Here is a 25,034-nt window from a genome sequence, read left to right as displayed (position 1 = left end):
CACTCCAGCCCTTTGCAATTCAGCCATAACTGTGGAGCCTTGCTCACATCCCCTGCACATCCCCCGCTTATGGAGTGCTGCAGAATGTGGAGCAAAACGTGCCTAAACCCTCAGGGCCCAGTTCTCTTGAGGGAGAATGCTGCTTTAGAGTCCTGGCTTGCACAGGGCAGCGTGGGCTCAGCTGGTACCTGGGCTGAGCAGCCTGAGTGTTGGCACTGGTGCCATTCAGGCAGGTGGGTAACGAGCTGGTTTTTGCTAAATACATATGGGCCATAAGATATACTCAGCTTACTGGAAGCTCTTTGTTTTTTTGCTCTGTTTTTAGTCTATAGTCAGTCCAGACAAAATATTTGGCCTACCAGGATATGTGAATCATTCTTCTTTGTAAAGCATCATTTATCATCTGTGTTCTGAAAAGGTTTTGTATGAGGAAAACACTGAATACACTCAGAAATTTTTATTGTCAACGTGCGTTTTTACAGCTGTTGTGTAAAAATCTTGCTTTGTTGAGATCAAAATATTATTTAATTGTTTTAGCCTATTGGGATCACAGGAAATATACAGGGTGGGAAACTCCCAAATGACTTGTTACTCTCCATCATCTGTAGGTGAGCAGTGGCACGCAGACTTAAATAAACAAATCTTAGCAGCTGGTTAGTTCTGGGAAAAAAGAGAAAACTTGCTTCTTCATCCTTTATCATTGCTTATACTTACGTGTTGAGTAGAAGAAAAGCTTTGAAACTTACCTAATCAATGCAAAAATATATGCACAGTACAAATCTGTTGTTAAAGATTGAGTGAACAGGTTGAAATCAACTTGTGTTGATTTTTTGTCCTTTTAGTCTTGTTTTAACTTAAACTAAGCCAGGTTTTGAAACAAACTAATGCATGTGAGGAGGGTACTGTCTAAAATTCTGTGGGGACTTTCAGTGAGCATCTCAGTACCCACAGATCTGTGGCAGCTGCTGTGAAGTTGGGGGCAAAATAATGTTGAAGTAGACAGTTGAGATGGCCTTCCAGTCACAGAATTCTATCTGAACAGATTTTGCATCAAGTATGATGCAGGGAAGTTTGCTGACATGTGATGCATGTGAATGATACCTGCTGGGTGGGAGTTGTATGCATCCATGTTCCTGTTCCTCTCATTAAAGGGCTGTGGCTCTGCAAATGCTTAGAGGCAGGAAGCATTATGGAAAAACAGTATTTTAAGTAACTAAGGAATGGAAAAGGGCAGTGGAAGAGGAACTGTGAGATGACAGACATTGTCTAGTAGAGATCAAGAGTGCAGTGTACAGAGGAACAATCCTGTGAAGGTGGTGGAGAGGGAACAGGGACTTGGAAGTTGGGGCAGATTCTTATTGCAGAGGACTGGAAAGTAGATAAGGAGGAAGTGAGTTGCAGAGCTAACATCTTGCATGTTGGGATTTGCTAAGTAATATTTACAGGTTGGATTGAGATGTGGGTAGTTTATGCAAGCTCCAGAACAGGAATTTGCAGTGGTGTGAGGTATGGGACTATAAATAAAGACTGCATTTAAGGCTGAAGTGAGGGAGTTGGAGAAATGAGTTGCATGTTATCTCTGCAGTGCTGTCACTGCGTGGGATGTCAGAAGGGCTCTTAGGAGGATTCTCCTTTACACATTTCAGATTTGAGGAGGATTGTTTTGATCTGAGGCAGATGAAAGAGAGATGTGTGTGAGTATACAACTTTTGAAAGAAAGAAGTGAAGACAGAGTGAATTTATCTGTCTCCGCTGCCTGAATTGTGTTGTTCACAGGTCCTGGGTTGAAAATTTCAGAAGAACTGGCTTAGTCATGTATTGCAAGAATATCTTGAACTTATGGAGGTGTTAACTTTTAACACAGTTGGCAAATAGTATCCAAAAGTGATTTTAAATGTTTGGAGGTAGTGATAATTCCCTAGCTCTAGAGTGACAGTGTGTCCAGTGTAAAACAGCATTAAGTTACATTTATGTTGCAATTTAGCAGGAAACGTGCATCTCTCACGTAAGATCTTTCCTTTGATTCCAAGCAAGTGCTTTTTACTAAAATCAATGAGGTCTTATTTGATATTGTGGAAATACTATTTTTATTGATCAACTACCCAACCTTGAAATGCTTTCAGAAGTGATGATTGTTTTGCTTCAAAATGTGTCACACCAACTTTAACGAGTTGCACTCTGCTGTTTATGTGGAGCATCTTTCTGGTATTGAAAACATCAACCCACACCATGTCTAATCTTACAGTGGACTGAGAGCTTTGGAAACCTTCACCTTGAAAATTTCAGAAAGTTCATTGCCTTCTGTATGAAGAATGTTATTTACAAAGGATTTTTCCACGTATTTGAGAGCAAGATGCGTGCTGTAATGCACACTTACTTTGCTTTCTGGTTTCTTGGCTCCAAGGAACCTGCTTTTTTGCTGCTGTATCTTTTACACAGATGTGTGTTTTGCTTAATTTTACTCTAATCCTTCATGTACACTTTTGATGACAAAGAAGTAACAGATCCTCCTTTGCAAAGCGTTTGGATACTTTACTGTGTACAAAAGCATCACTTTGAACTCTGAAAAAATTACTGTAATGAAAGAACTGAGTTCCAAACATGTCAGGGTTGAGCTTGAGAATAAACGTTCTGCATTTTTAGCTGCCCTGTGCAAAGACAGTCTTTTTGAACATGAAATAGGTGATTACTATGTGTGAGAAGATGCAAAGCACTTTTTATTTGATGTAAACACTGCCATAAGGCTACATGTTCTGCTTTACTCCAGTGTTTATGATTACACTTTGTATTATTTGGTAAGGAGGCATAAAGATTTTCTAAAGAAACATCACAAAATAGTCCAAATTATCTCAAGGGTAAAATTGATTAAAAACCAGAAAAAAGCCTTTGCCTTTTCAGTCATTAAGCAGACGTGAAGCCCAAATGCTCAAGCTGAGGGAAGAATAGTGCTCTGGTGTAGGCACACAGGTTGTGGGAATTGGGAGTGGGGCTGTGCCTGAGCCCCATCCCCAATGGGATACAGCTGTGAAAGGCAGGTGAACAGTGCTGGAGGTGATGAGCCATGGAGTGCTGAGGGGTTACTGACCAATCACCAAGGGAACAGAGGGCTCACAGGTGCAGTGCATGAACATCAGGGGATAAAAGGTTGGGCCAAAGAAAGAGATGAGAAGATGCTTGCAGCCTTCTGAGGTGAGATGATGTTACTCTGTATGGGCAGATACCTGAAGCCTTCTGATGAAGTAAGGTGTTACTGTGAATGGGTTGGAGCTTTCTGAAATTGTTTAATGATTCTCTGTGTATGGTGGCCCTCTCAAGTGTGACCTGTGCTGTGGCACTCTGTCACAACAGAACTTGTCCTTCTGGTATGGAGGGGTCTGTGGAGCTTGTGAGCACAGTCCAGGGCAAATCCTGCCCTGTCAGTGGGATGGTGCAGAGTGACAGCTGAAGGAATGTCCTGGAGGATATGCCTGCAGAAGGTCTCCTCTGTGGGTGTTGCCGTGGGGGATACAGTTTGCATGTGGAAGGCTCTGCAGAAATACCTGGAAAATCTGGTGTAAGACTCCGATCTGTTCCTCTCTGCCTATAAAGATGCAGCTCTGAGGTAGCAGATATACATGGAATTCCTGGGCAGGAGGAGAATGTGTGGGAATCCCAGGTGTGCCTTGTGTGTAGGTGAGGCTCTTCTGCTGCAGGGGGAGGTTGCTGGGGCTGTTGAACATTGCTTTGGTAGATTTGCTCTACATCTCATCCTGCAAGTAACATGGGTTGAACTTGGGCATTCAGGCTGCTGAAATACAGAATACATTCTAAGTCCTTTCTTTTATTTCTGTAGGGCTGCCTTGTTAGGTTTTGCAACACTGAACTGATGTTTTATCCTTAGTGGGGAACATTAGAGGAGTGGCTTTAGGCTCTTCAGTTTAAACTGAAGGTCATAATTAAACTTTTTCAATAGTTGTTCTGTTTGGTTATGTTCTGGTTTGAGTCATGAAGGAGTTGCCAAGTTGCCTTTTTTATTTATTCTGATGGACACAATAGAGTTGGGGTCTGGTAGGATTAGTAAGACAAGAAAAATTCTTGTTGGAGATATATCCAGAAATTGGAGGTTTTTTGTTTTTTTTGTTTTTTTTTCCCTGGAGGAGAAAGATGCTCTTAAAAATAAATCAGGATCCAGACATTTCGCACAAGTTTTATTTTTTCCTCTTTTAAATTGAGGGTACTTATCCTACTTCATGTACTTGCATCAGAAAAATTGGGAGTTTGCCATTTTAGTTCCAAAGCAATGGCTAAGCAGTCTAAAGTTTCTCTTAGTGCAAACATGGGATTTTTTTCTTCAGATTTTGAATGTCAGTTTTAAACTTTGAAAGTACTGAAGTTTGAGTACTCAGTCTCCAGCAAGTTCTTTTCTCCTCTGCTTTTCCATTGACAATCAACTTAACAAGAAAGTCCATGAGGCTGAGGCTAAATAAATAACAGCAGGTACAAATCCAGGGTAAGGGGAGCAAGATGATATGTGCAAACCTTGTAGCTCTTTTTTGCACATTTCTGTTAAAATAAGTTCTTAAGTAATACAAGTCCTCAGAGGCCTCCTCTGTGTGAAATGTGTATTTAGCACTTGAAAGTCATGGTGATGCCAAAGAACATAGGAAGTTCTATAAAAATTAACACCATTTACTGTGTAATAGGGCACAAAATGTACTGTAAAGCTAGGGATACAGTTTCATGATTGCTGGGTTTTCCATGTATTGTCATTTGAGACTTCTGAAAAGCAGCTTTTTACCAGCTGCTAATAAATGATTTCTGTATGACTGTGTTGCTAAAACAAAAAAAATGGCAGCAAATTATGAATGTTCAGTAGCAGGTCTGTATCTTCTCTATCTTCAGGTGTTCTCAATAATTGTCAAAATACTTTTATTCTTTAGAAAGCTTTAAGTAACTTTCCTATGCTGCCAGTTGAACAGAAGTCAACCCCAAAAGCCAGCTCTGCTGAGCTACATGAAACCCAGAGACCTTGAAGGCAAACAAGTACACAAATACCATCTCAGAAAATGTACCAAACCACAAACCACCACCCCAGAAAAAAACTGCTCAAAACAAACCAAGAAAACTCCCCAAGCAAAAACCCCCAAACCCCAGGAAATGACTTGTTTCATTTCCTGCATGTTTTCTAGAGAAGTTTGGGGCTGTCAGACTCACAAGTGCGTTCTGTCATTTCATTTGCTGAAGTAATTGGGTAGCAATAGGTTTGATAATGTTTGTGTTCAGTCACCTGAGGGGGTAATGCATGGGAAGGATAAAAAGGTACCACCTGCTTCTGCCACACAAGAGGGTTTTTACCTCTGTGCCAGGAAGAATTTTGTGTTATTGGTCAGTGTTTCAGCAGTGACATGCATTGTCTTATGTTCAACTTCTCTTCTGCAAGCTGCATAAGAAAAGTTTGTGCCTCACTTGGTGATCTGTACTCTGCATGTAAATTGAAATAGTTCTGTGTTTCCAGGATGGGGGAGGGAGAAAAACAGTAGATATGCATATATATATATATACATATACATAGTGTATATATATATACACTATATTTATAAATAAATTTTTTGCATGTGTGTATGAACTGCTTTTTAGGGAGTGCTTTGGATATTTTCCTGTTTTATTTTCATTGTACCTCTGAATTAAAATCTTTCTCACTTGTGTTAATTTCAAGTTCACGTGTTTTTTGATTGTATTGTGCGTAAGTAGGGCACAGCCCAAAACCTGGCTGGAGTACATGGAAATTTACTCCAGTTTAAGGACAAATGATTGCTTTGTAAGTTGCACCTTTGAATATTTGTGCTGCCATATTAATTGTGGTTTTGTCTTAGTAATAGACTTGGTGTGGCCCAGTAAGTCTGTCAAGGGCCACCTTACTTGCTATCCACAGCACTTTTAGGATTTAAAGAAAAAATTCAAAGTCACTGGTGGATTTTTTTTTCATCTTTCACAGTGTATGAGAAAGTAACAAATGATGAAACTAATCTAGCAAGTTTTTTTTCCCGATTAATTTATTCCTGATTAATTTATTAATTGGGAGTTAATAAAACTAATTAATTTTATTCAGTGCCATTCCAGTTAGAGATTCAGAACTGAGAAGCTGGTTTGAAATGGTAACTCAGACTTTGCTGTGGCAGGGCAATAATAGTTACTCTGTCATGGGGACTGCACAAAGGTAAGAGGATGAGTAATGAGATGGGTTGGGGAAGATTTCCTTGGGTGAAGTTGACACTGGGGTTAAGTGGAAAATAGAGATGTGCAGGTTGTGTGTGCCTGGGGGAGCTGGGTGGGTAGGAGCTGTGCTGTTACCGTAATAACCACTGAAATTAAGTTGATTTTGTGCTTTCAGGTAGCTCCTTCTGTTTTGTTAGTAATGATGCTCTTCAGACTCTTCTTTCATTCTGACAGAGAGGTTCTGTTTTCCCCTCAGGTCTCCATGGAGACTTTTGGAGTTGAAGTTAGGAGAGGTTATGTACACACAGCGTTGTCTTGTCATCCATAACTTCTCAGTTCTCTAAACTAATCCCAAGCACTGAAGTGTGTGATGGCTCCACTGCAGCCCTGTATGTAAGGAAAGACATGCTGGGGAGGAGAAGGCTGTTTGTCTTGGACACTGCTTTCCTGCCATGCTCATTTTGTGGTGTCAGGCTTCTGAATAATGCCGAATGCTGGCTGGATCAGTAAAAAACCTTGCAGTTTATAAATTCAGAGAGCAGCTCTCATACATATCTCAATTGTTTGGCTTACTAAGCCAGAAAATCAGATAAAGAAATCTCAACGTGCTGGTACTTTGGCTAGTAACAGTGATAAAACTTTTTACTTTGGCCAACAGATTGTTTGCAAGATGGAGTTTTTGGTTTTGCTGACGATATTGATCCCGTACATTACCTGCTAATTCTTTCTTGTTGTGGCCCAGGCTTACATGCTAAAATGTTGTTTATACAAGGGCCAGCAGAAACAACTTCCAGTGTATTATAGATTGTATTTCCTGAATTCTAAGTTTACAGTCATTACTTATTTCAAAAATAAGATACTAGAATGCATATTTCTGTGTATAATGTATATTTCTATATGCTGTGTATGGATGTATTTTTTGGATAACACCTGAAAACACTGTCATCCTGAACAAACTAATAGACTGTAGTAAGTTTGTTTTTTTTTTTTTTTCCTTTCATGGTGCCTGTATCAGGTGTCCCAGTAAAAGAGATGTAGTTTGAGAAATTTATCTGTGTTGTAAAGGGATTTTTTCTCCTCCCCCAATCCTTCCAGTAGCCACTGGTTATGTAGAGAAGGAAAGGATAAACCTGAAAATGTAGGGCATTTTCCTTACATTGTAAAAAGAATTTCCTTAATGAATAAAGCAGTTAAACAAGATGTTGCAGGTCCAGTGAAGAGAAATTCAGGCTTGATGATGCTGACAGTATTACTATGGAATTATAAAGCTGGAAGCTTTCACATTACATCAGAAGTAAATGTGACATGAATACCCTGGTTGTCAGTGGATTCATTAACTTAAAAAGGAGAGATTTCACACTGGCTGCTCCTGCTGATGTGTGTGGTTGTAGATCAGTGGTAGAGGAGTTTTGTACTTACGTTAAGGAAGGCAGAGGGCTGGAATTGTGTTGATGCACAGTAATTTTTTAGCTGATGGATCTCTGCTGAAAGCAGCTCTTGTGCTGCAGTGCTGTCCTGGCAGTTCTCAGCTCTGTGAGAGCCCCTTGAAGGGCAAGTCTAGGAAAGGTCTAGGAACTGCCCTTGGGCTTTCGGAGCACAACTCTGAGGATTGGTCTTATTCCTACCAGGCAAAGGGTAAAGGAAGTGGAAAGTGGCTCATAATCAACTTCTACTTGCCCTCTGGTCCTGTGCTGCTGCTCTGGGGCTCTGGGCCAAGCATACATCATGTGGAAGACGTGCTAGTAAGCCACATCATTTGAAGATAGAGAATGTATGCAATCTGCAATTTGCAACAATTTGCACAGAATGTGGAGGAAGTTGCATTTAATATGTAGCTTAGAAACAAAGTTATGTTACAGACTTGTTTAAGTGTGTCAGTATTTTGTAATAATGGGCAGTTTGCATCTCAGTAGCCTTTAAAAAATGGTCCAAGTGCTTCCAGATACCTTAGTCTCATGTGACAGACTCTTCATTCATCAGGAGCTGAAGTCTTGCCTGTCTTTCCCCCTTACTAGAAAGCAGTAGCTCCCTTGTAAATCCCAAAGGCATTGTGCATTCTAAAGAATGTGAAAGGTATTTCTCAAAGTAAATTCTTTTGTGCTCAGAGGAAGTGTTTACCTCCACTGCTGAAATGTTTAAGCTTGACTGAGGAATAAAATAATATTTTAGGATGGTTTGTGGTTTACTTGGGTTGTGTCATTTTGGCGGTTCTGTACATCTGATGTGCAATACTGAGATGGTTACCAGTGGAGGATTATTTTCAGTGTATCAAGACCTAATTTTGCCTTTATTCACTATAATAATTTGGGTCCTTTGAAGCCAGTTTTTGAGTGTGTCCTGTCTTTGGCATGCTCAGCTACAGCATTAGCTGTTCTCCAGAATGTAATTAAATGATTGGAAGTTATTGCTACTAAGGGAAAGAAAACATCTACCGTTCACCCAGAAATAAAACATTATAACAATTCAAGCCAAATAGGATAAATAGCCCCAGGCTATTCTTCTTAAAATGTCTAGGTCAGATGCCTAAGCTTTAATCGTGAAACTTGTTGGTATGTATGGAGATATTTACAGATATTTCTGTGTTTTTTCTCTTCAGACCTGACTTAGGTTTGAAGGTTTTTTTTACTGTTAGTGAAAACAATAAAACTGTGTTGGTATGCATTGGTCTAAATGTATAGCATATTTATGTAATAACTCAGCTTTTATGAGTTTTTCTTGCTTTTGTGAAATGCTGTGTAATGTAAAATATTCTGATGCTTTTACTCATGCAGAAGCACTCCAGAAGGGCTGCTGAAGTTGAATCTGTTGCAGTTACTGTGCAAATTGGAATTGAGCCAGTAGAGAAATCCTTGAGGTAGTCCATCAGAATCCATGAAGTTGCTAAAAAAATTACTGTATTTAAGCTAATGAGTAATTGCATCACTTCTAAAACAAAGAGTAGTATGATATAGGTGAGAATAAAAAAGAAATCAAAGCTTAATTTTTAGGAGTTAAAATTCCTTTTTTTGTGAACTGAAAAGAAATGGAAATTCCATTTCTTAAGGTAATGTTTACTTTTAAACCTATGGCAACCTTCCTCTATAGTGTGCATTGTCTACTTCAAAGCAGCATTAGGTCATTCATTCTTGCATTAATGAATCACTAGAATTATTTGTTTGACAATGAATCACAAAGCAGGTTTGAATGAAGCTTTTGAGGAGTGTATTATTATCAAATTTGCACCACAAATGCTGCAGCACGTATTTCATTTGTGCTCATTGACTTCCTGATCCTGTTTTCCCTGCTGCTCCTTTTCCCCCACCCTGCCTCATTTTATCTCATTCTTTGAAAGGACAGCTGAAATTTCAACTTATTGCCTTTTATAGCAGTTTTTTTTCTATTGATTTTATGTGATAATTTTTCAGCCCATCACTTCTGTAGATTAGAATCTGTCTCGGCTATAAAGTGCATCATTTACTAACAGTGTTTCTTACAAGTAAGGTTAGAGGTAGGAATGATTACACTGAAATTACCTGGGTAAATGTTCAGAAGTCCGTAAAATTCAGAATTTTACAGCCTGAAATCAGCCAAGAATGTAGATACTATTTTCTGAGTCATATTAAAGAAAATATGAGGTGCCTGGAAGCAGTCTACACTTCTGTGTAGTTTGTGGAAGTGTATTATTGAAGTTCAGTTATTATTCAGGGTAGTTTCTAATACTGCCTTTTTGGTCTTTTTTTGTATCATAAGTCAGTTTTCCTGTGTCTCAGGTTTGAGTTACAGCTGTGTTTTGACTTCAGGTAAATTCTTTGTTATTTTCAGGAGCTTCCTTCTGTTCTTCAGACTTGCAGTAGTGTCCCTGTTAGAACAGTGCCAGGGGTGGCACTAACACATTGCATTTGTGAGAAAAACATTCTGGACATGTTAGGCCAGTCAGGAAGCCCCCAAAATGTCTGTCCAGTCAGTTCAGCATCTCTGGCTGTTTCTGGATGCACTTCATTATTGAATGAAGAAAATTGGCTAAGTGGAGTAGTGATTGGGGGGGGTGACCTGGAAGTTAATAATGTGTTGAGTTCCTCATTTGTGGTGCTTCATTTTGTGTGGTTCATAATGCCCTGGGCAGTTGGCTGGTAGATGTTCTTGGTGGAGTAGTGGGGATTTAGTGCTAAGGACACATTCAGAAGGGCTGCACGATCTTTATTTGCCTTGGTATTTGGTTGAGTTTGTTCTAGATTTTGTGTGATTTTTTTGGTGGTTTTTACTTTTCAGAAGAGGAAAAACATTAAAAGTCAAAATACCAGAAAAGATTTGGCACAATATAGAGTTTATGGATGAGCAAAAAACCCAGTGTAGAGGTATTGAGTTAACAGGCATTCAGTTTTGGTTTACTGTGTGGTAATATTTGAGTTTGTGTCTGAACAGGAGTTTTTTTCCCTGAAAACCTGTGAGCTGTACAATGTGCAGTCAGGCTGTGTACCTTTTCCCCATGTTCATGCCCTCCCTTTTGTTTCTCCATGCACTCGTCAGGATGTCCAGGATGCAGCCCTGGAGATGTGGAGCTGTTTCTTAGCAGGTGTGAGGTTTGAGACTGAGCACAGCAGCAGCCTCTGCTGCCCTCTCCTGCTGTGCTTTCTGGCATGTGTGCTTGGATCAGGCAGTGACTCCCAGGGTGGAGCCAGGACAAAATGGGCTTTCAGCTCTGGAAACTGGTAGGGTACAGAGTTCCATGCACCCTGATGATCTTCTATGAAACAGAAATATTTATAACTTAATAAATGTTACCCAGTCTCCTCCTTAGTGTTCATTATGGGCTGGGGAGAAAGTCCTCAAACACATTACTTAAATTATCATGGAGGTGACTAAAATCCATGTAAAATTCTCAGGGTAGTTGTCATGGTGATGTAGTTTCTGACACTTAAAGTAGACTAATCTTGCGTGTTCAGGGACTTGTAATATTTTTTTTTCATACCCATGGGTCACAGGTAGTTAAAAAACATCTTAAATGTATTAGTGGTACAAGAGAAAGATACTGAGTATACAAGTTCATAATTTGGGTGACCTAGGCAATGTTTGACCAGATGCAGGCTAGATTAACAGTTTTCCTTTAAAAAAAAACCATAATCTGTCATTTCATAAAGTATTTGCATAACTAGATATGCACTAATAAGGAAATAAGAAAAAAATATTTATTAAAAGGTTTGAAAATGAAAATTCTATGTAAAAATATATAAGATTTTAAAGCCTCTCTGGTAATTCCTTTCTAGGAATTAATTTCTCTGAGGGTAGTTGGTGGGAGCACTGAGGAAGGGATTAGAAGTGTCATGGAATAAGAGCCATGTGGGATTTTGTATGGATGCCATTAAATGGTTTGACAGTATTTTAAGGGCTCCTGTTTCGGATAACATAGAAGCACAGTTTGGAGAGAGTGCTTGAAAACTCATTTAACTGAGCATTGTATATAATAATATATGGACTGAAAACAACTGGGACTTGGATGACATTGCACAGGACAAAGAGTACTTAAAGTGCAGAGCTCTGTGGTGAAGTAGTGTTTACTTCAGAAAGGATGGGCTGCCAGTTTGATAAATAAAGTTTAACTGGTGTAAATTGCTGTTATAGAAATCTCCTTATGTAAGGTATTGCTGGAATCTTAACTGTGTAGTGAAACATATCTGAATCTGAGATGATGAATATCTGTTTGCTCCTTTTTATCCATTTGTCCTAGCCAGCTGTATTACAAAATGTTTTATTTTTCCAGCATACTTTTGGCTTTCAAGTTCTGGTACAAGAGGCTGCCGCACACTGTGCTAATTCAGAAGGCATGTGTCCTATGTGGAAATGGGTCTGACAATCCTGAAAATAAAAATACCTTGTAAGTTGTTATCTCTCCTCTGGGGAACATTGGAGCTGCATTTATGATGTTATCAGTGGCTGTTGGCAGGTGCTTGCCTGAGATCACAGGATCATGTTCTTCCCACAGCCAGACAAGTTTGTTTTCCTCTGCGACGCAGGTGATGAGGACTCCTCCAAAGGATTTGGGAAATTGTACATTCTGCAGTAGGTGTTGAGTTATTAGCTGGGTGTCTAGTGCACACTGATTGACACTCATTTTCTGAGTTTAATTTGGGTCAAAACTCATTCTAGAAGAAAAGAGTTTCGATGTTTTAAAGGTAAAGCTGGGCAAAGTCATGTTTAACTCAAGGTGCTTTGCTGAACAGTGTGACTGTGCCTGTTGCTCGGTGTGCTGTACCCAGTTCTGGGCTCCTCAGGACAAGAGGCACAGAGCTCCTGGAGCAGGAAAAGGGAAGGGTGACAGAGCTTTTGAAGGGGCTGGAGCATCTCTCCAGTGAGGAGAGGCAGAGGGAGCTGGGCCTGTTCAACCTGGGGAGGCACTGAGAGGGCACCCATCAATGTCTGTCTGTGCCTGCAGGGAGGGCAGAGCATGCACCAGGCTCTGCTCGGTGCTTCTGGGCAATGGGACAAGAGGCAAGGGCAGAAGCTAATGCACAGGAAGGTCCATGTGGACATGAGGAAGAACTTCACTGTGCAGTGACCAAGCACTGGGACAGATCACCCAGAGAGGTTTTGGAGTTTCCTCCTCACTGGAGATGTTCCAGAACCATCTGGACTCAATCCTGCCCCATGTGCTCTGGGATTCCCCTGCTCAAGCAGGGAGGTTGGACCAGGTGATCAGCTGTGCCCCATCCTGTGATTCTGTGACAGCATTTGGTAGGTTTAGGGCAACCCTGAAACTGAAAAAAATCCCCACTGAATTAAGGTTATAATGTGTGAGGAAGGATATCTTGGAACAGTTCAATGTGGCACTTGCAGCATACACAGGAATTCTTGCCTCTTTATAGTTGTGTTGATCTGGAAGGATTCATTTAAGAGCAGTTGGAAGTAATTTGGCAACTTGATGTTCAGACTGTGCTACACATGCAAATCCCAGAGGATTTCAAGGTTTGTAGGGATTTTGCACTTGAATATCCTTTTGCATGTGATGGCAGGGCTGGATCATAGCACAGCACTTGACTTTGGAGGTTACGTATTAAAACCAGTGGTGCCTGTAGCCCCTGGAGGTCTTCAGTGATAACCTTCTAGAGCAGCAATCTGTGAAACAATGCCATACTAGTTTGCTTTGATTTTGATTTTAGTGTTGTAAAACCAGGAGAGCTACTTCTGATTGAGGATTTCTAGTGGAGTTTCAGTTTAGTGACAGAGCTCTGAATAAAAGCAGTTGAATGCCCTCAAATGTATGTGGTTCTGGGTAATGACTTAACATTTCTATGGAGTATTATGGTTGTTGTATGTGGTGAATTCAATTAATGGCAATTATTGTTGGACTTGTACATCTAGACACTCATGAATGGCCTAAAGATGAGCTAGAAGGTGTGCTAGAGCCACAGCCAGTAGTGGGATTGGATATGGTAGTTTGTCTGCAGACATGAATGCTTTTTTTTTTTCTTTTTTGTTTGTAGATAGCATTATTTTAATAGTAACAAATCTGGTGTGCCACAGTTCTTCACCATTTTGCAATATGTGCATATGGGTTAGATACAAAAGTGAAGCAATCCCTGCTTTTGCTAGTCATTGATCATTTATAGCACTTTTGTGGGTTTTTTCAGTGTGTTTGGATTAACAGCTTAGAGTTTAAGATGATTCTAGCCTAAGTTGATGCTCTTTATATACAGGTGATTCCTGTTTCTGGAAGAGTTTTATGATAAGTTTTTCCGCAGCTGAACTCCTGTCCAGTGATTTTCCTTTGAAACAGTTGCAATTTTCATTTAGGGACATAAGAGTGGAGTCTTGGCTTTGGTTTCTTTCCTAGACTAGCTTTTTTTTTTCCCCTCAGTTTTCTTTTTTCTAAAAAATTTTTAAAGTGTTCTCTCTAGTGACTGTGGCTTGTCACTGATAGATAGGCAGCTCTCCCAAATTAAATATTTAGTCATGTTTAGTCATGTAAAGCAGATACTGCGGGAGAGTGCCAGAAGGAAAGGACTTGCTCTGATACATCTGGTTCTGTTTCAGTATTGAAATTCTTGTAGGGTTCAAAAATAAGAACAAAAGGTAACAGAGAACACCAGTACAAGAACACTTGTTCCTGGTTGTGACTCTTTGTCCTTTGTTCCAGAGGGGTAAAAATCCTTTTGGGCAGAATTGATAAAGTTTTTTTATAGAGTTAGTGTAGAAGGAGGGCTTCCTCAGACTTTCAATAATATTATATTTTTTTAATAATATACTTTTCATTTTAAGTTCCACAGAATTTGTAGTTCTGTATCTCAGTGTGGCTCACATGAATTTGAACATGCCACTGACACTTTCAGACTTGAGACAGGAGAATGTTTTCCCTGTGCAGGCTCTGGAGATGGAACATTCATGCTCCATGCATGGAGAATGAGAAAACACATGGACACGTTAGCTGGAATGCATCTGGCACGGCTCTTCCTTGGGGAGATGGAGTGTTCCATAGCTGTGAGTTGTTTTCTTTTCAGAGTGGCAGAAAGTTGTTCCATATTTGTTCTTTTTCCAAGATGTTCTGGCTTCCCAAATTCTTCTTTTGCGACTTGAGAACTGATTCCATCTTGTACTCAACATGTGTTGTATCCCTATTTCCACAGAGATGAAAAGGTCAAGGTACTCCACCATTCATCTTTCATCAAAACAAAAGTGGGTAAGACCTTTGCCTTGGAAGATTTTCTCCTTGAAAGGGCATTGAAGGGCCCTTGGATGTCTCAAGTTGACATCACCTAAAGTCAGAGCCTTTAGCAGTGTCTTTAGAGGCAAGCAAGTTCTTGTCAGCCAGCTCCTTGGGTGCTACCATCCTAACAACTCCATTTTTTGAGGGTAGTTCCTCTCTGTCTACATGATAAATTTAACAACTGTTCAACACTGGGTTATTCAGTAAAATCCAAAAGACGAAAGTTAATGTATGCTCACAGTGCTCTGTTCTCGTGTCTTGGAGGGCATGGCTGCTTGTGGCAGGGACATGGAACTGAGAAGCCACAATTGTGGCAGTAGCAGTTGTCCTCATTCCCTGTGAGTTCTAGATATGCCTCCACAAGACTTGTGTTTCTTTTCTGTGGCTACAGACCAGGCATTCAGCCAGTGCATGTTTGTATAAAGCACTTTCACAAAGAAAAATAGCAAAAATTTACTTGAAACAGGTTTATCTTTACTTTTGCAATGAGAATTCCCCACCTTCATGGAATGAGTATCTCAGAACCTTTCCAGTGGTCAGTGTCTGTCAGAACCATTATGTTATTCTTGGGAAAGGTGTGCTGCAGTGATGAGACTTGCTTAAATAAACAGAGGATCCTACTGAGGAGGAGTCCCTCTGTGTGGAAGTAGAGCCATGCTTTGTGGTGAAGTTTTGTTATCTGCCTGCAGCCTGGATGTCATTGCCTGCAGAGGAAATCTGATCAACCTCCTGAACCTTCTGTGGTGGGTTGGCCCTGGCCAGTGGCTAAGCCCCCATCCAGGTGTTGGCTCACTCCTACAGCATTACTGGGGAGATAATCAAAAGGGCAGAAGTGAGGAAAAGCTTTGTGAGAAACAAAGCCTTGATGCTGTGCAAGCAGGGCTGAGTGACACCTCGAAGTTTGTTTTAGTATCAGCACTGCTGCAGTCACTGTGTCTGCAAGACAGCACCGTTCAGGGGCTTTGAAGGAAATTCACTTCACTGCAACTATACCCTGTATATTCTGTCCCCAAAAGTCTCCAAATTCTGTTACTTCACTGCTCACAGAGTAAGTGGGGAATACCTGTTTTTAAGCAAGTGAGCACTTGCTTTAATCATCCTTAGCTAAATGCCCCAGGTTCAGAAGCATTTGCAGCATGAGGCTGATTTCAGCAAAGGCATTTGTTCCTTTGCCTCAGTGCAGTTGGGCTGTCAGATTATTTCACACTGCTTTCCTGAAGTGACCAAGCTGTTCCTCTTTGACTTCCTGCCCACTGAAACCAGACAGAATTACTACTTCTTCCAAGTTGTCTCCAGGGCATTTCTTCTGGAGCTGTTAAGAGACCTAGATGGTGCTGCTCTGTGGAGTTAGCTGTTGTGCAAAAGCTTAAACACTGTCCCAGTGCAAGTTGTGGAGCAACTGGATGTATTCTTGATTCCTGGAGAGGAGAGGTCTATTTCCTATAAAACTGATAGCAGTATGTGAGTTTGGTTGTGTGATTGCATACTCAGCTAACCACTGTGGTAAATCAGAATGTCCTCCTTCTGAAATAGATGACCCATTTATCCTACGTGACTCATTGCACCAAATGTTACCTCAGATGACTTGAAGTATCTGGAATTGTTCTGAGTATTTCTGGCAAGTATTCCTTTGGTGAATGGGTCAACATTGTTGAGATTTGTTGTAGTAATACTGTTCAGCACTTGAACTTCCCTGAATCCTCCAAAGAAGTGACATCAGATTGTTTCGTGACAGTTGGGAAGCTCATTTTCAGTGATGTTGTGCAAGGTCTGTGGTCGTGGTTGGAAGAGACATTTTGCATCAAAAATGCTGTGGAGCTGTGCACTCTTGGAAATGGGTGGGCAACCTCACTGCCTAATACCAGATTGACAGGTAACAAAATGCAGTCATTTCTCTTTTAATAAGAAAATTTGGGTTTGGGATAGGTACCTGGAAGTTTGCTTGCCAGCAGTGCACCCAGGTGAAGCTTCAAACTCTCATATGTAAATTTGAGGTGTCTGGTTCCTTGGCCATGAGCTGCAGATTGTAATTAAAATGTAGAAAGTGAGGTATCAATCTGTTTTTCTTCCTACAGCAACTGGAGGCTCTTCTGCTCCTTAATGAGTTCTCAGCCAAATGTTCTTGGATATGCTCCCAATGACATCAGGGTGTCTGGCCATATTTGTTCTGGTTCCACTGTTGCAAATCTTTCTAGCCCAAGGAAAGACTGTGTATGGCGCTGGTTATCCATTTCTTTTTATATAGGTGAGAAAATGTTGATATTTAGACCCTCTGCTATTTTTGTTTTGTGTGAAAGAGTAGAGAAAACTCAAGGCCTTACTTACCCTTGTGGTCCTTCATGTGTATTTGTGTGTATTATTTTGAAGACTGGTTGAATGCATTTCTTATTGTATGTTAGAATGTTCTCCAGACTCAGATGACAAGGGTATTCAGCACTGCATGAACACTGCTTAGGTTCTGGTTCTTGATCTGTAAACTTCCTGTAGAGTTATTCCATCTCTATTGTTCCCTTATGTTATGTGTGGAGTGTAAGAAGACTGAAGCAGTCCCAGTAGTTTGCCTTATTCTGTGACAAGTAACTGAATTGTGAGGCTTTCTATGAGTTAGGATTCATATTAGGTCATTTAATTTATATCCTGGTAGCAATTCAGAGACATTTAAGAATGTTCCTTGCTGATGTTTTCTTCAAAACTACTGCATAACCAGGAATGTTATTGGAGAGTCACCATGTGGTGCCTGTCATAACACTGAATTCTTCTGCATCCTCTATATGGGGCCTACATAAGAAAACCACAAAACTAAAGAGAATTATATGTTAAAGAAGCTCTTTTATTAGGCCACAGTTGAGAGCAGCTTATGGCAAGAATGGTTTTAGTAGTAATTAATAAAAATGGCTTTTGTAAGAGTTTATCTCAGTGGGGACACAGACACTTAAACCCTTAGTGGAGATATTGCAGTTGGATGTAAGTAGCTGTAGTGCTGTCATTTTTGGTGTTCAGTAATTAATCTTTCACTGAGTACAAAATGGGGGTGTCCCTGTTCTGACAGGTCATTTGTCTTTGGCTAGAAGTGTTGTGATACTATGATGGAAAGTATTTTACAAGTTGAAACATTAATTTTGTGTTCTGACATCTGGCACAAGGAAAATGTCATTTGAGAGCAGCTGTTGGGCTGAAGAAAAATGAGTAGTCAATAACTAGAAAATTAAAGTTTCTCTTTAACTATGATAGTCCAAGATAATGACGTATTTAGCAGGCCAAAAATAAAAAGTGGAAGTCATGAGCTACTACCTTCTGTCTCTGTGAGTCACCTGCGACAAAAGAGCCTCATGGACACTTTCTCTTACACCTCATGACGTGGCCACTGCTGGATCACACCCAGTTTTCTGCCCTGAGGTTCAGGGCTGCATCTGCACTTGGTGTGGGATAGGTATTTTACATCACACTAATGAAGCACCCCAGTCATCACAGGAGCTGTCATTGTGAGATTTGGAAATAAAGCTTTGTTTTATAGGAGCTGTAGTAGTAAATACAGTTGCTGCTCCTTTATATAAAAGTTAACAGAAGTAAAATGTTTCAGACCTGAAGCTGATATGATTCTGTTCCTGTAACAAAAACCAAATTCAATAACCACTGTTAGATCTGTGTGTGCATGTGCTGATACAATTTAACTAAAAGGATTCTGCCTATTAAAGTTTGTAAGGTCAAGCTAATCTTGGGGAAAACAAGAGCTGAGGGATGTTATCTTATAGTTCCTTCCTATTTATGAGTACCTAAGCACTGCATATTAAATCTGAGCCTTAAATTTTTGCTTCTGTTACTTTCTAGATTTAAAACAGAGCATTCTTGCATTCCTTCCCCTTGACTCTCCTTAAGAATTGTAGAATCCTAGAATGGTTTGAATTGGAAGAGACGTTAAAGGTTGTCTGTTTCCAATACCACTGCCATAGATAGGGACACCTTCCACTAGACCAGGTTTCTCAAAGTCCCATCCAGCCTGGCCTTGAACCTATCCAGGGTGTACCCTCCACAGAGGGTTCTCTTCCAGAGAAGCATCTTCACAGTAAAGAATTTCTTCCTAATACCTAATTGAAACTCATGCTCTTTCAGTTTAATGCCATTCCCCCAGGTCCTGTCACTACATGCCCTTGTTAAAGGTCCCTCTCCAGCTGTCTTGTAGCCCCCTGGGGTACTGGCAGGTGCAGTAAGGTCTCCCTGGAGCCTTCTCTTGTCCAGGCTGACCAGCCCCAACTCTGTCTCCATAGGAGCGGTGCTCTGTCCTTGGAGCAGCTTTGTGGCCACTGGACTCACCCCAACAGGTCCCTGTCCTCACACTGAGAGCCCCAGAGCTGGATGCTGTGTTCCAGCTGGGATCTCAGAGAGCAGAAGAGAGGAGCAGATTCACCCCGTGTCACCTGCTGTCCACTCTCCTTTTAATGCAGCTCAGGACACATTTGGCTCTCTGGGTTGCAGGTGCACATTGCTGGGTCATGCTGAGCTTCCCATCACTCAACACTCCCAAGTCCTTTCTCCTCAGGGCTGCTGTCAATCCATTCTCTGCCTTGTGTTTGAGCTTGTAATTGTTCAGTTTAAAACAGGATGAAAGATGTCTGCTTTGTAGCAAAGATTAGTCTTCAAAAATAGAGTCCAGATCTTCTGTTGCAAATATGTGAACTTGACATAGCGAGAGCTGTCTTCTGCTGCTGTGCTTGCTTTTCCTCATGGGATGGAAAAATCTTTCCAGAGTTGTTCTTTGGTCTCTCAGAACTGTCCTTTCTGCTCACTTGTCATGGGTCTGTGTGTTGGTGAGCCCTAGGTTGAAATGCAGTTATCAGCCAGCTCTGGAAAGTGCTTTGCTTACTCTTTTGCAACATTGCATTCCCTGTTAATTAGATAGATCCGACTCTCTGGTGCCTTTGAAACAAGTCAACGCTTGAGAAGGCACATTTGGTCTTGTACAGTGACAGTTTTCCTCATCAGCAGAATTTTCAGGTGATAGTTCACGCTGGTAGTCTAATTTTATCTTTTTTCAGATGTAGAATGTGGTAGGGATAAGATTGTTCTTGCAATCTGAGTGTTTACTTGAAGTCCTTCTGACAGGGTCTAAATGATGTTGTACAAACTTCTAATTTTTCAAGCAAAAAAAATTTGTGTTCTACTTAGTGCTTGTTAACAGGGAAAGTGTGTAATTTCACACAGCTTTTGAGAACCCATTTGCTTGTCCTTCCTTCCTCTCTTTATTTTGAGATACAATAGGCATGAAGACCTTGTCTTTCCTTTTGGAATGATCTTTCCAATAATTTTTGAGTGATTTCCTTTCAGAGCTCTTTGCTTTTTTGCCTGAATTTGAACTCTGACTCTCTCCCTCAAAGACAACCACTTGTTCAGACCATAGGATACAAATGTGAGCTTCAGGCGAAGTCTCATTATTTGCCTTAGAAAACTTTGTCCAGGAGCTTACGCCTCTTACAACACAAGATCCAACCCCAAACTTGGTGTATGCTTATTCCACCCTGTGTACCCAGCTGCTCCTAATTTATTCTCCCAAAGAGATGAGACCTAATATTTTTCTGTCAGCAAATGCATCACTTTTGGAAGAACTTGTTGAACTTGAGACCCTGTCTCTGTAAAATAATTTTTCCCTACTCTAATCTTAGAATAAGAAATAGAATAAGTGTGATGATGGGTTGAACTGAATAGCAACAGGTTTGTATTGTAATGGTTTGTATTCCTGCATTATTGTGAGTGTGTTGATGGCTGAGAGCTGAAGGGAGTGGGGAGAAGCTGAGGGTTGACCCAGTGTGCCCTACAGAAACCTTTCCTTAGGAAAGCAGCTGGGGAGCATGAAGAGATCCTGTTGGAGCAGAAAGCTCAGGGGCAGGAGGTGCTGAGAGCACCGAGCTCTGATGGGTTTTTGGGAAGATGGAAGACCCAGCAGCAGAATTGTGCAAGTGTTCAAAGCCTACAGTGCGATAACACCAATGCTGCTGTGGAGCAGGTGCTGCAGGGACAGGAAAAATTGATCAGAGCCGTGGACTGAGGTTCTGGGAGGGATCAAGACCTTTAGGAATTCAGGCATCAGTAGCTTGGTGCTCACAGTATGACTTTATCTTCCTCCCCTCATCCAGGCTTTTTTTTTTTTTGGTAGTTATTATTACTTTGATTTTTGACTTTTTTACCCGCCCGCCCCCTTACTTTAAATTCTTATTGAACACTTTTTAAAATGCAAATAGAACCCCACAGGATTAGGAAGTATTTGTCGAGGATTTAGTCTGCAACTTTCCTATATTCTTCTCTTATTAAAATGTTAATAAGCCTGAAAAGGCTTATTAACTTTTTAATTTCTTGATCAGATATATAGGTTTTCCAAATAAATAATTTATTATGGCACTTAAAATGAAATTACTTTGAGCATAATTTCATTTTTTACTTTGTCATGTCACTCTCATTTTCCCCCAGGATGTCATAAGAAGGAATCTCTTGTTTATCAGTGTTCACACAAGTGTGAGTGAGGAGGATTTCCAAAAACCCCTAAACCATATTATTAACATTTTCAATAGAGCACAGGAGCATATTTCCATATTCAGTTGAATGTGCCAGAATGTTGTTTAGTATTTTTATCTGTATTGTGCCTCACATAGATCTAATTATGACTTTTTCTGGCTAGAACCAAACATGTTTAGACACTTCCAGAAGTTATTTTGTGTATCTGAACAAATAGTGTAGAGTCAGTAAAATGATAAATGTGGGATTCCTACCCTGTGGCCCCAGATTATCACTGTATGCTCTGCTCCTTGGAAAAAAAAATACATAATAGGAAAAAAACCCAAACCATAGTAGAAGATAAAGATGTTGAAACACTTGATTTACTATTTAAGTACAGTCATGTTTTAAGTATTGCATTGCAGACTTATGTTTTACATAAATTACATTGCAAACATTACAAACTTACATTGCAAACTCATGTTTTAAGTGTTGCATTTAGACCTGAATCCTCACGTTCGGGAATCCTGTACATGAATACTGATACAGAAGAATTGTTATACATAGACTTCTTTACCTATTGTAGTCCTATAAACTGATTTAGAAAAGTAAGTTTTAGCACATGAACAGACTTTTTAAAGAGAAAATGTAGAAAGCCTTTTCATGAAGTTGTTTCTTTGCTACATTTTAGAGTATGAATAACTTTCCTTTATACTCCCCAAAATCAGATTACAGTAACAGCTACTTACATCACTGGAGTGTAAATATCTGAAATCTGATTCTGACCTTGCCATCTGTGTTTGGTTAAAAAAAACCCAGCTGTACAAAAAGTAAAAAAAAGTATAAGAAAGTAAAAAAAAGGTATAAGAAGTATTTGTATGGGCTTTTTTTTAATGCATTCAAGTTTTTGTATGCTGAAATAGGTGCTGATTAAAATGTTGAAAGAACAATATTGAAAATGTAAAATTGTTTTGGTAAAATTAGAATCTTAGTTGTGTTCAGGAAACTTCAAAGTGGAGCTTTTTTTTTAATTGGTTTTATCAGTTATAGATGATTCCAGAGGATGGTTGTAAAAGGAAGATAAGTTATTGAAAAGAGCCATCATTTAGTAAATAGGACAAGATTATTTTTAATGTTGGGCAAGTAAATGTAATTTGTTAGAACTGAGAAGCTGCCTATTTTTTTTTTTTTTAACATTTAAGACATTGATTCAGGGTACAAAGCTGAGTATGGTTTTGGCATCCTGATTTTTTTACCTTCCTTGAAAATAAATATCAAATATCTTCTCCAAGACAGTTGGGGATCTTTTTCAGTTTGGTGTGTTCGAAAGACTGTTTGTTTAATACAGAGTGTTTATTTGAAGTCTGATCTTCTCTTCCTATGCAGAAGCTGACAAAAGTGATTTGTTTGCAAACAAGAAGGGGAGTTTTTGATGAGCAGGAAACTTTCTCCCTGCCAGCTGCCCAAGCCTTTTTCAAATTTCTTGACTATTATGCCAACTGTTGTGTATGGAGTTACTTGAAAATTTAACCTTCATTGTGGTTTTCTTGTCTGTTGTTTTTTAAGGCTTTTGCAAAAGCACTGTCCACCCAGCAAGAATACAATGTTTGTCCAGGAGTGTGTTATGGCCCAAACTCCTGTCTGGAAGGAAGAGTCCTGAGGTGCAGCTGTCCCAGCCAGGCTGCATTCATTGTACCAGTTACTTACCTAGATAAAATACTGTGGGAGTTGGAGTCCTGCTGAAAGGTGGGGGATGATGGTCTGAAAATGGTTCTTCAGGAGCAGCTGGCACTTCATAGGTGAAGGCCAGAAAAGCTTTTCCAAGGACAGCTTGTGCCTGGGCAGGAGTTCCACTCAGGCTCTTGGAGATGAGAGATGCAACGGCAGCAAAGTCACGTTGTAACTTTTACAGAGCTCTGCCAAGGGCCAGTGAGTTCATTGCCACTTGTCACTGAGGTTTTGTTCTCAGAAGTGGCCTTCAGCATGAGGCAGACAGTTTTCCAAGGATACTACTGAGTTTGTGGCATTTGGCACGTTTCTCCACAAGGGTTAGAAGCTGGGGAGGCTTGGCTGACCAAATCCCTGGTTAGAGGATTAGGGGGACACTGCTGCTGCAGCTCAATGGGCCTCTAACCTGTGGTGCTGATTGTAACATTCCTATTCATTCCTCATTCTGCTTCCCTTTGCTCCATCTCCTTCCTCTTCTGCTCTTTATGGTATTTATCTGTTTTCATTTCACTTGGCACTGGTGCAATTTCAGTGGATGAAGTTCATCCCTAAATGTGAATTTCCCCTACAAGATCTATTTTAGAGTACCAGTGGCAAACCTCCCTTCAGAAAAAACACCAACTTCAGTGGATTTAGTGGAATGAGATATGGCATGTTTTGCCATATTCCCACTTTACCTTAATTAAAATACAAGCTAGAATATTTTCCCTCCTTTATTTACAAAGCACAGAAGTGATTTCTGATACCCAGGAGCAAGGAAGATGTTGGCCTGCCTAGAAGAGTATCTATTGCAATAGTGGGAAGGATGATCCTGCAAGTAAGATGCCAATCTATGGTTTGGGTGGTAATTGATTGAGCCTGTTTCTTGAACATCCCTTTCTTTGTGCTCTGCAAATTACAAAAGTACAAAAAGCAAATACCAAGACATCTAGGACTTTGGACCATCCCAAGTATTTCAGGTAGTCCTGCTTCAGTGCCAGTACATTTGGGGGAAGATTGAAATGCTGCTTGTTTTTTTTTTTTTCCTGCTAAGTTCAACAAATTTTTCCTGTTTACAAAGAAAAGAGCCTGAGGGTTGCCTTATCCCATTATTTGCTGGATCCTTGATGATACTGGCAGCCTCCAGAATGGCTGTTGTTCAGATTCCCAGGATTGTTGTGTGCATCTCTTTGACCTGGTTCAGATGAACTGACTCTGAGCTGTGCCAGTTGTACAAAGAGGGTCCTTGGTCATGGTGGGAAGTCTGTTTTCATTCCTGAATGTGCCAGCATTTTGTCTAACCTTTAGTGGCCATAGGCTGCAATAAAGTCTTTATTCTCTTGAATAAATCAGAATTAAATCCTCTTAATGTAAACTTCCATGTCCAGACTTTAAGATGCACATGGCCTGTGGTATGCTGCTGGGGATTGGACAGATTTTTTTTCAGAATTTCATGTATTTTAGGCCTATAAAAGAAACATTTTTCTTTCTAGGTGTTTAATTTTAGCTCTCCTTTGGCTTCTTCTTCCCTTTAGTTTCAGCACTGACTTTTGTGTAGGGACTGAGTTAAAATGGAGATCTCTTCTGTAGTGTTTTCTGGCATCAAGATTTCTGTAGTGATGTTTATAAAGGTACAGGGAGGTCTCAGGTACATTTCTGTTCCCAAGGTGGAACATGAGTTGTCTTCATGGTTCCATGAAAAGCATTTCCAAAACACCTAAAAGTGACAAGAATCCTGAATAGTTTAAAACTCCTGCAAGGTTCAAGTTAAGAACCTTGCTATAAAGAGAATTTTCCTTCAGAGCAGATTTTAGGGATGTCTTTAGCACTGAGTGCTGTTTTGAAAATGTTCAGAAGTTCTGTGCTCTGCCACCTGCCTGTGCATCTTTCACACTCACAGTGTGTTCCCAACTCTGAACATGTAAAGTTGTACTTCTGAACACTTGAAATTATTTCTTACCTTTACATCACC

At 40.2% G+C, this 25,034-nt stretch overlaps 1 protein-coding gene across 8 annotated transcripts in view; it reads left to right on the top strand.

The window, feature by feature from the left end:
* Window positions 1-25,034, top strand: part of SBF2 (SET binding factor 2) — a 232,709-nt gene that overhangs the window by 14,060 nt on the left and 193,615 nt on the right. For 5 of the 8 annotated variants that reach the window (XM_064715103.1, XM_064715109.1, XM_064715107.1 and 2 more), the window contains exon 1: window positions 14,552-14,646. The exons of the other annotated variants lie outside the window; for them this stretch is intronic. In XM_064715103.1, the coding sequence (XP_064571173.1) occupies window positions 14,562-14,646 (85 nt within the window). In that variant the 5' untranslated portion in view covers window positions 14,552-14,561. Of the gene's footprint in view, window positions 1-14,551; window positions 14,647-25,034 lie in introns of those variants that run through there. 8 annotated transcript variants of the gene reach the window in all.

The sequence above is a fragment of the Zonotrichia leucophrys genome, chromosome 5 (assembly GCF_028769735.1).
Source record: "Zonotrichia leucophrys gambelii isolate GWCS_2022_RI chromosome 5, RI_Zleu_2.0, whole genome shotgun sequence".
NCBI classification, from domain to species: domain Eukaryota; kingdom Metazoa; phylum Chordata; class Aves; order Passeriformes; family Passerellidae; genus Zonotrichia; species Zonotrichia leucophrys.
The sequence above is the reverse complement of the archived record's forward strand: the minus strand, read 5'-3'. Positions and strand labels throughout refer to the sequence as shown.